This window comes from Dreissena polymorpha, chromosome 4 (assembly GCF_020536995.1).
Source record: "Dreissena polymorpha isolate Duluth1 chromosome 4, UMN_Dpol_1.0, whole genome shotgun sequence".
Lineage (NCBI taxonomy): Eukaryota > Metazoa > Mollusca > Bivalvia > Myida > Dreissenidae > Dreissena > Dreissena polymorpha.
Window position 1 is genome coordinate 83961282 of NC_068358.1, and position 11012 is coordinate 83972293.

Here is an 11012-nt window from a genome sequence, read left to right on the forward strand (position 1 = left end):
CAACTTCTCATCATTATCTACAATAGCCGGTACATTAAAGGACCTTTTATATAATTAAATGCAGGTGCCAATATCTATTTCCAAACTGTTATGTGATGAGTAAAGAGGTGTACCGGCAGTTTGTTCACAAGTTGTTAATGATGAGATGCTCGTGTGAATTTGTCTTGCACGCGTTTCAGTGAGATTATACCATTTTATATGCGTTAACTTGTACTTGATTTATAAAAATAACAAACACACAAAATTAGCGCCCAGAGCCGATAGTGACGAAGATATTTCGTACATATTTTCCTATAATAACCGAAGCATTCGGCTTTTAAAATAATTGAATCATGCAAAAAAACGTGCTTCCCGAGAACTTTCTGAAAATGAAAGTGAATTTCTGTAAACAATTACAGTGCATTTAAATGTAACTAAATCGTCTGGAAGGGGGTTTGTTCCGCTATGGAAGGGGGTTTATTCCGCCTGTCTGAAAACTCGAAGGGGGTTTGTTCCGCTCATGCAAAACTAGCGAGGGGGTTTCTTCCGCGTATGCAAACTATGAAAGGGGGTTTCTTCCGCCCTGCCGTTTTTAGCGAAGGGGGTTTCTTCCGGAGGGGGTTTCTTCCGTACACCAAGAATATCAGGTTCAAAAGCAATGAGGGTCATAAAACAGCATTTTTCCAAGAATGCCTGTAAAGATGGGGTACTGATATCGATCAGACGACTATTACCCACTGATAAGCAGGCAGCTAGGTTTGGTGGTAACTTGAGAGGCATATATTGAAATGGCTGTCAGGGAAATGGTTTAGCAGTGAAATAAGTTACCCGATGAGAAACAAAAAAATGTAGACACATACTTTGCTTACTGTTGTATTCTTAAAGCTTCACCCTGAACCCTTCAATTAAGTGCATATGACTGACATTTTTCAGATAATATTCTGAGACTGGTTGAAAACCTACCAAGTGATTAGATTATGCAGTATGACTGACAGGTTCACTCTCATACATCATTTTCCATTTGCAAAGTACCAATAAACAAATTTTTAATTGAAACACAGTAGTGCATAACAATGTTCACCTGCTGTATGAAATTAACTTTGTCATTTACTCATGAAGGACAAGAGCTTTTGGGAAACTCATTTGTCCTTTCAAGTTTTCAATCATCAATACAAGTGAAATTGTTAGTCCCTGAATATCATTATGGCCTGCAGAATTTATGATTGTGTTTGGTTGTTAATATGCATTTTTTTTTGGTTTGCATTTTGCATTTTGTGAAGTACAAAATGATTGTAGTCGGTGATATAACCATGATGGATTGAAAAAAGGAAAAGCTTGTGCCAGTGGGTTAGCATCATAAGGCTTTCATTGATTAGATGACAACTCTGTGTTTTGAAGCAAGAACTCTGAAAGCACTCAAATTATTTCCATAAGAACTGGACTAAAGAATTCATTAGGTCACATTTGCAACTGAAAAGATGTTAATGTTACATTAAGTTTCTATAGGTATTATTCCAGTTATTGAACCTGAAACCGTAAATAAATGAATATAATACGCTCTTTGTTACTTGCAGAATTTTTCTTCAAGTAGGGGGTGCGTATTATATACGAATGTAGAGCAGAACAAAAAGTTTCCTGTGAAAATTTTCAATTTAATCGTTGTTAGGTTTGCTGCGTGTCAGCCTGGTGGCCCGTGCTATCGGTAAAGGTGTTGAGAAGGGCCATCGCTTGTCAGCGGGACCAGTGTATTCAAGGTGTTGATAAAAGCCGGGGTATTACTGTGAAACAGATGGTTGATAACGCCAAATAGATTTGCTATTTTCACAACACAAAAATATATTGACACATTTTTCGGACAGTGTCATGGCTGATTTCCGACACTGCTTATTTTAGTGCGTATTTTACTCGGATTTTCAATTTGTACCGATATATTTGGACCAAACTCGGGGTGCGTATTTTACATTAGGGCGTATTATATTTGTGTATTTACGGAAATCTTCATAAAATCTCAATTATATGCCTGTATGTTTACTATTTGAGGATGATGTGAATTTGCATCATTGGTGGTCCATCAACATTTATTATTTATCCAAATGAGTTTGGTCATAAAAAAAACATGTAAAACCAGTAGGCCTGTGCAAATTTCTACTGAGATGTTACATGGACTGGAATCTAACCATTATTTTTCATATTGATTGATACACAGACTGTGTGGTCTCATGTTATATTGGTATTTGCATATTGAAGTGGATCCACTAAACTCATTACCATAAGAACTGGACTCAATAAGCTTATGATTTTACAGGTTTTGTAATGATATTCATCATTTAACATAATTACACACACTAAAATAAGCCCTTGTCATGGTGAAAAATCTACACAAACACTAAATTTGTCACCAGTAAATGCAATATTAGACTTATATCAAGGTATGTATAAATATTATCCTCCGTTGATAAGCACATACATTTACACTGAATGTATATTTGCAATAACTGTTGATACTTTCACTATTAGAGGTATTAAGAATCACTTAGTGTTACTTGGGCACTTTGACATTAACCGGAAGTCTTTGAGTTCATTGCAGGTTTAACCTTTAGGTGACAATAATTTTGTCTGGTTTGTCAGCTTAAACGTGGAAATGTCTAGACAACAGTACCATAAAATATTCTTATGCAAGGAATGTTTAAGATTTCCACCATTGTTTCTGCATTTGGTGAAAGAGATATTCCTTGCCTTCACTTATGCTACATAGGCTACAACAATCTGCCATCTAAATCTCCAGGGCAAAAACTGTTTAGCCCAAATAAATCTGGTTTTGGTGTATCATTTACAAACTGCCTTTTCATTAAAATAAAGGAGAGCAAGATTTGTTTTCAATTTGTATATAACCTGTTAATATTTTAACATCACATGAATATATAAACTTGTTCAGTTAGTATTTTTGTGAGATCAACATCAAACAGTACATCTAAGAATTGTATTTGATCATAAATAAATGCATATTACTCATTTAGGTAACCTGTATGAGGTGGACACAATCAAATAAATATATCTGTTTAGCACCATATTGTCCTATGCCACGAACTGACCAATCAGTGCCCTTTCAGGTGACCTCAAACACAGAGATTATGCTGTGTCCAGCCCTGGTCAGTATCATTCTGCTGGTCAGGGGGTCATAGCACATGGCCTCCACATCTATTAAGTCAGCCTCAAAGTCCCCGTCTCCTTCCAGAATCCTGACCGACTTCTCGCGCTCAATGTGGAATATCGCAAACTTGTTAGTCCTTTGGCTCTTCCCATACACAAAGAAGTCTGACATTTTTCCTTTGCATATTCTAATAGCAGAAAATAAAGGAAAATTTTTGAAATGCTTAATATGTGTCACAGTGTTACCACCCTCTTCTATCATGATCAGCCCTTTCACTTTGTCACAAGCATAGATTGTTTCAGAATTATGGTCAATAAGGATTTCTTCTATCATTTCAAAAATGTTTTCTTTGTCCTTGTCACTTATGTTTTTCTTTGATTTTAAAAACGGCAGTTGCAACAATTTTCCACCCTTCCTGTTTTTCATTTCTGCATCCTCAGACTTTGAATTAGGTTGTTCATCTACCCCTTTATTGTTCCTTTCCATAGTTTTAGTTTTGGTCTTGATTACCTTTTTGACTTTTGTCTCTTTATGTTTAACCTCCGTAGGAATTGGGGTATATTTTCGAAATTCATTCACGCGCTCGCCCTTTCTGTTGAACACTGAGATCTGTTTGGGCCAGTCAAAGGCCACAAAAATCAGCCCCTTGTTGCAAGAAACACTCATGCAGGGGAAACCCACATCAATATCCCCATTAAGCCTCATGTCATGGTTGGTGTCTATGAACTGAACTGTCTTGATTTTAGGAATAGTGACTGCCACCTCATGATCATCTGTAACACACATGGCACATGGCTTTTCAGGCATCACTATGGAAGAATCTACCTTGTACCAATTGTCAAGTTTCTTCACTTTGGCATTGGCACTGTCAGTGAGCAACACTGTTCCATCGGGTAGTACACAGCAAGCTGTGATGTCACAGTCTTCATCATCAAAATCATCTCTGATCTCATGTTCACTATGAAATGCTGCATAGCATTCCTGTATTGATGCCTCCACGAAACTACCAAAGGAGTTCAAGTCTATGGTGTCATCCACAAGTTTGATGTCCTTAACAAAGTTCAACTGCTGCTCACTACTCAGTGTATGTCTTATCCTGTTGATGACTTTGTCCCCATTAGTGTTTAAGTCCTCACATTCCTTCATCGCCATTCTGAACTTCTCACTGTCAATGATTTCATCACTGGCACAGTATTTCTGCATCACTCTTTCCCAGTTCATGGACAGATTCTCCAGGCACTCCATGTCTTGTTCAATCCTGTCCTGCCCTCTGTGAAATCTCCTGTCCAACTCACTCGATGCTTGCTCCTCAAGTTGATCTAATTGCTCAATAATTTTTATCCTGATCTCTTGGATAGTGGTGTGTATCCTGTCCCGGTTAGCTTGTAGCCTCTTCTGGTCTTCCTCCCGTTTGACCTTGACACACTGGATACTGACCTTGGCTCTATCATAACTGTCAATTAGGTCCTGTATCAGTTTGTAGGGACAACTGTGGGTGCCATCAGGTTATGAAAAATAAAATAATAAAAACAGAATTTTACAGAATGATACATAAGCTAATGAATACCAAATTTAAATGCAGAGACCGGCCTTTGCTTTATAACACATAAACACTCTTTCATTAGATCCAAATAAAGATTACTTATGTTAACCCAACTTGATTCTATAATATTTACTGTTCTAAATTCAGTTATGTCCGTTTTAGGTATTGGACATTTATCCAGCTCATCTTATTAATGGAAACAATTGATTTAAATGATGGGAAACCTGATATAACCCAACAAACAATTGAATTGGTTAAAACTGTAACTTGTTTGGAAAAAAAACAACACTTTAAGCCATTAGAAAATTAAAATGTAATATTTGAGCTTAGAATCAATGGAACTTGATCTAAGCATATAACAATAAAATGTTGGTACCTAAAACATACAAGTCAAGTTGACAGGGATGTCAATTTTCCGGATTATTCCGGAAATCCGGATTTGAGCCGTCCCGGGTTGATTTTGAGGTGAATGTAAATCCGATGAGTTTGTTTAAGGCGGGTGGGGGTAGGGACAAAATTCTTTTAGTGCGGGATCATTTGAGAACGAATATTGTTATTGCATCGTCGGCATTCCGGACATTTGCGCTTGGTACCGATTTTATTTATTGATTTCTGATTGGTAAGCGGCTGGCACTGACATGGCTAAGTAAAGCACTGCAATATCATATTTTAAAACAATATGTTAATCAAATTATATATTGACTGCGTATTTGCTAGGTTACTGGTTACTGGTTTTCATTTTCTGCAGTCAAACGATATGCATATTTTATTTCATTTGCAAATGATGTATCGCGACATGTTTTCGGACAGTCGTTTTCGAATACGCTGGTTTGTCGATTTTAATTTAATTTCGAAGTTCTTAATATCATTTGTTTAGAATGACAAATAAACCTGCGGTGTTACGGATGGTTTGGTTTATAATATTTCGCATTGTACTCACCAGAAATTGCACCTAGAAAGACTATTAAAAAAAAGAACAATAAGCTAGGGCTCTGGGGGTTGGGCCCTCTCTTCCCTTTATCCTACGGCTTAATTTTCCGGATTTCAAATTGGGGACAATTGACACCCCTGAGTTGAATACCAGCAAGTTTGAGACATACTATATTAGCTGTATTACATTATTTTATTGAAAATCTGTATAACCATTATTATTTGTGGAACCTTAATTAAAATGTAAAACACATAACAGCTCTGTTTACTATTTTTATCAGGCAGCCTATTTGTGCCCAAGTGATTTTTTTTAGGATGTATACCTACAAAAGTACATGTACAATATAACGTACATGAGTTTTTCAAAATAAGTTAACACGATATGCATTTTCTAACATAATTGCAGCAATATTATATCAAATTTTTGGCCACTAATTGAAAAACCTGTTGTTTTAGACACATATTGTGATTATAATAATGATATACAAACGGTAAAATTTTAAAATCCCTGCAAATGCTGTGAGTTATAGAATCAGTAGACATTTTAAAAGGTTTGCTTGGCGTGGTGTTTATGTAGGCCTAGTAGCCTATCGGTCGTTGGTTTTATCCCCACTGTGTGGGCATTCTTTGGATCTTTATCAAAGACACTATTTACCGGTTCTACCCAGCAAACTAACTTAAGGGTTTTAATAAGAGTTAAACATTTGATGCAAAGAGTTCAAATAAATAGGTTTAAACTTATCATCCCCACCTTTCTGTTGTGTGCTCCCCATGTCTACTGGTCTCGCTGTCAGACTTGCAGCAACTGCCGTCCATGATGCAGTGTATGTTGTGACCAGACAGCTCCATGAATTTCTCGTGGTGGGACTTGCACTGGGCGCAGATGTACGAGCCCCTGGTGCCACATTCATCACACACATGGATGGCAATCTGGAACTTTCCCTGGCGCGCACACGGGCTGCAGAAATGTACGGTGACTGGAGGAATCATGGCCCCATCTACCAAATCCTCCTCTCTGTTCTCTTCTGTTCTGGCTTTGTGTTCAGATGTTTTCTCATCAGTATTTTCTGACTCTTTGATCATGCCTTCTGCCTTTATGCTGAAGGTCACTTTCATTATGCTATGATCTTTTTTACTATTATCTGCATCATTACTGACAGGTGGACTGTTTACACCATCTTTCATGTGGCTTTCAGTAGTCTTAAATTTCACAGATTGTTGCGGCTTATGGTATCCATCATCAATTGGTGTATCACTCTTTGATTCCAGTGACCTGATAATCTCTTCTACCTTTCCTGTCTTAGTATTCTCACTTGTTACATTCTTTAGTTGCCTGCTGTTTTTATCATGCGTTACTTGCCTGCTTTTACTCTCCCCACTGGTCAATTCCTTAGTGTTGTTGAGGACCACCCTGGGGCCCAGATTGGTCAGGTGCATGGGCGTGTACTCCCCGCTGGGCTCCCTGTACTCTGGGAGGGGCTCGGGGTCTGACTCTACACTCGACAGTGATGAGGAGGAGCTTGTACATGGGTCACGAACATCAAACTTAACATGCCTTCTCTCTTGGTCTTTCTCCTCAAGACTTCTAGGCTTTACTTGCCAGTTACTCCCTATACATACAGTCTGTTGCCTGAACAAATCACATTTGATTTCATTTGGTATTCCATTTGACTTGACAGTTTTCAAGCAGCTCTTTCTCTCTATTTTTTCTTCATGGTTCTGGTTTTCATCACAGTTTTCACCAGCTGTGTTGTTCACTGTAACTTCCATATTAATAAACGTTTCACTTTTGAGTATTCTAAGGTTTGGCACTGATTACTGCAAACTTCCTTATCAAATGTGTTCCCACTGCTTAGCATGCTGTCATGTGAGATTATGGTTATACAGTAGTAAAGTTTATGCATAAAATAAACAAAAATTCAATTTATGAAAAACAATCTATCCAACCTAATTGTCCATGTAAATGTAAGGAGAACAGATACCAACTGACATGTTATTGACATTGCGTAAGTTAACCCTCTTTATAAGAAAATCTCAGGCAATCAAAGAAAATATCCGGTTTCACTCTACTACAAAAGTGGCTTTGTGTAGATGTGTGACATTTGCAAAATAAGTTTGGACATTATACTAATAATACAAATAATAATTGAAATTTGAGTTGTTTGATGTTCACATTAATTAATTTGTATATTGTTTTCTAATTAGGCTTTTCATCAGCTAAGTTTGACATTGATATATGAAAGGCTTATTCATTCCTACTATTTCTGCATCAGTGACGGCAAAGATATTATATGGGTCACATTGCGTGCATGACACAATCTCTTGCTGCAGCTTTAGTCTTAAATTTTTAAGTTCAAAAGCTCACGGTTCTTAAGTTTTCTAAACAATGTACATTTTGTTGTTTTTGTTTGTTCATTATGAGTTTATTATCTTTTGAATCACACACTTGAACACCAAAATGATAAGTTTGGTAATGTGAGACCTCACTTTCAAAACGAATAAATAGTTTTCAAATGTCCTGTTTGTAAATCCAATCATATCACATACCCGGTAATCAGGCCATTAGTCATGACAATTAATTGTTTTCATTTTTTTTGCATTGTTCAATGAAAACTAATCATTTGAATGACAACTAAGCTTTGAACTTAGAGTGTAAGCATTGAACTCATTATACACTTGTTTGATTTATCAAATAATAGGAAAGCACCTGCTCTTTTTTAGCAGGGTGGTGTTAATTTATCTCAGATTTCTCCTTAATTTTGAATATAGGAGTAATTCAACTCCTGAAACATTAATCAGGAGAGAAATTCTTGTTACTATCAGCTAGTTATCAATAAGCCCGTCATGTGTACTGGGTCTTATGCCATATAGCCCGTCATGTGTACTGGGTCTTATGCCATATAGCCCGTCATGTGTACTGGGTCTAATGCCATATTGCCCGTCATGTGTACTGGGTCTTATGCCATATAGCCCGTCATGTGTACTGGGTCTTATGCCATATAGCCTGTCATGTGTACTGGGTCTAATGCCATATAGCCCGTCATGTGTACTGGGTCTTATGCCATATAGCCTGTCATGTGTACTGGGTCTTATGCCATATAGCCTGTCATGTGTACTGGGTCTTATGCCATGTAGCCCGTCATGTGTACTGGGTCTTATGCCATATAGCCCGTCATGTGTACTGGGTCTTATGCCATATAGCCCGTCATGTGTACTGGGTCTTATGCCATATAGCCCGTCATGTGTACTGGGTCTTATGCCATATAGCCCGTCATGTGTACTGGGTCTTATGCCATATAGCCCGTCATGTGTACTGGGTCTAATGCCATATAGCCCGTCATGTGTACTGGGTCTTATGCCATATAGCCCGTCATGTGTACTGGGTCTTATGCCATATAGCCCATCATGTGTACTGGGTCTTATGCCATATAGCCCGTCATGTGTACTGGGTCCAATGCCATATAGCCCGTCATGTGTACTGGGTCTTATGCCATATAGCCCGTCATGTGTACTGGGTCTTATGCCATATAGCCTGTCATGTGTAATGGGTCATATGCCATATAGCCTGTCATGTGTACTGGGTCTTATGCCATATAGCCCGTCATGTGTACTGGGTCTTACGCCGTCATGTGTACTGGGTCTTATGCCATATAGCCTGTCATGTGTACTGGGTCTTATGCCATATAGCCCGTCATGTGTACTGGGTCTTATGCCGTCATGTGTACTGGGTCTTATGCCATATAGCCCGTCATGTGTAATGGGTCTTATGCCATATAGCCCGTCATGTGTACTGGGTCTTATGCCATATAGCCCGTCATGTGTACTGGGTCTTACGCCGTCATGTGTACTGGGTCTTATGCCATATAGCCTGTCATGTGTACTGGGTCTTATGCCATATAGCCCGTCATGTGTACTGGGTCTTATGCCGTCATGTGTACTGGGTCTTGTGCCATATAGCCTGTCATGTGTACTGGGTCTTATGCCATATAGCCCGTCATGTGTACTGGGTCTTATGCCATATAGCCCGTCATGTGTAATGGGTCTTATGCCATATGCAGCCTGTGCAGCTCCAGATCAGCCTGTGAATTTACACTGTCTGGTCAGAGGCTGTGCTGTCAGCTATAAAATCGTGCAAGGTTTTGTGGTATTATTTGCGGACAAGATTGCTTCTGACCAAACTGTGTGTCTGCATAGGCTGGAGTGGAGCTACGCTGGACCCATATGGCATAATCTGCACTTTCACACGACACAGCATATATTTAAGAGGACAATTGCTTAAAAACACAAAGCAAAGCTTGACTCATTGAATTGGAATGATAAATAAAAAACACAGGGGTTTTGACTCCTTAAAAGGCCAACCTCACTAAGCCTAGCAATAACTAAAGAAAATTATATTGACAATTCTTACAGTACCTAATAGTGCTTTTACTTTAATTTATCCCACTTTTTATCATCATAATAAACAAAGAAAACTGCGAAAGTTGCAAAAATAGTTCACCCTTACATGTACCCAAAATATTAAGGAGAAACAGTGTGTAATTAGAAATATAAAAGGTGGAAATTCACCCCGCTCACTTTGAAAAATAGCGGGGGGGGGGGGGGGGGGATCAGAAGCAGCGGGGCAATTATCAAATAACATTTTAACATGTTAAAATGTTTTATCTTAAATGTTATAAGCAACTTTAAGGTCAGTGAAATACTATGGTAACTACTGTTAAATATAACAGCATATAACAGGTCACAGTGGTATAGTGGATATGGTGTCCGCCTTAGGGACCACAATGGAAATAAGGGCTTGCTCTTTTTTGTGTTATCCTTGGTTTGGTGAGCATGTCATAGTTAATTGTACATGATATAGTTTTTAATAATTGCTTATTATTTTATTCTATGTTATGTTGTGAACTGTGTATATGCTTCCTATGCCGAAATAAATCTATCTATCTAGCCTCTCGATCGGTAGGTCATGGGTTGGATCCCCACTGTGGGAGCCTTCTTAAGATTTCCCCCATAGACACCAAGTACTGGTTCTAGTCCCAGGAAACGGACTTGAGAGTGTTTCAAATAAGCCTTAGGCTTTCTATTCAATCCAGCTAAAACAAAAAGGTTTAAACTAAATATAACAGCACTTTCTATATTTCTTATCTGACTTGTCACTTGACTAAAAGAATGAAAATATGTTTTTGCATGATATTTTTGTAGCATTAAAAATACAAATAAAAATGTTCTGATCTGCATGTCTATAGTGATATCTTCGATATAATTTAAAAAACTTATTTGTCTGTGTTTTTTTCTGCCGTAAACATTAACAAGTTGCATCCCCAACATTTTTTGTTTCTTTATTTACCCATGTGTCCTTTAAATGGAAATTCTTTAAAAAAAATACCCCCAGAGTTAATTCCCTTTGACTTC

The 11012-nt window shown here is 37.9% G+C and overlaps 2 protein-coding genes across 2 annotated transcripts in view; one reads left to right on the plus strand and one right to left on the minus strand.

The window, feature by feature from the left end:
- LOC127876233 (cytokine-like nuclear factor N-PAC) overlaps positions 1–11012 on the plus strand; it is an 85221-nt gene that overhangs the window by 42225 nt on the left and 31984 nt on the right. The window lies entirely within an intron of this gene.
- Positions 2469–7591, minus strand: LOC127876232 (uncharacterized). Its single transcript, XM_052421293.1, has 2 exons — positions 6355–7591; positions 2469–4619 (listed from the first exon to the last, which is right to left on the minus strand). The coding sequence occupies exons 1-2, from the start codon at positions 7371–7373 to the stop codon at positions 3086–3088; spliced, it is 2553 nt and encodes an 850-aa protein (XP_052277253.1). The 5' UTR covers positions 7374–7591; the 3' UTR covers positions 2469–3085.

Coding starts and splice junctions, on each gene's coding strand:
- LOC127876232 (XM_052421293.1), bottom strand. CDS start 7,373: ATGGAAGTTACAGTGAACAACACAGCTGGTGAAAACTGTGATGAAAAC. Junction 4,620..6,354: donor GGGGAGCACACAACAGAAAG/GTGGGGATGATA, acceptor TGGCACCCACAG/TTGTCCCTACAAACTGATAC.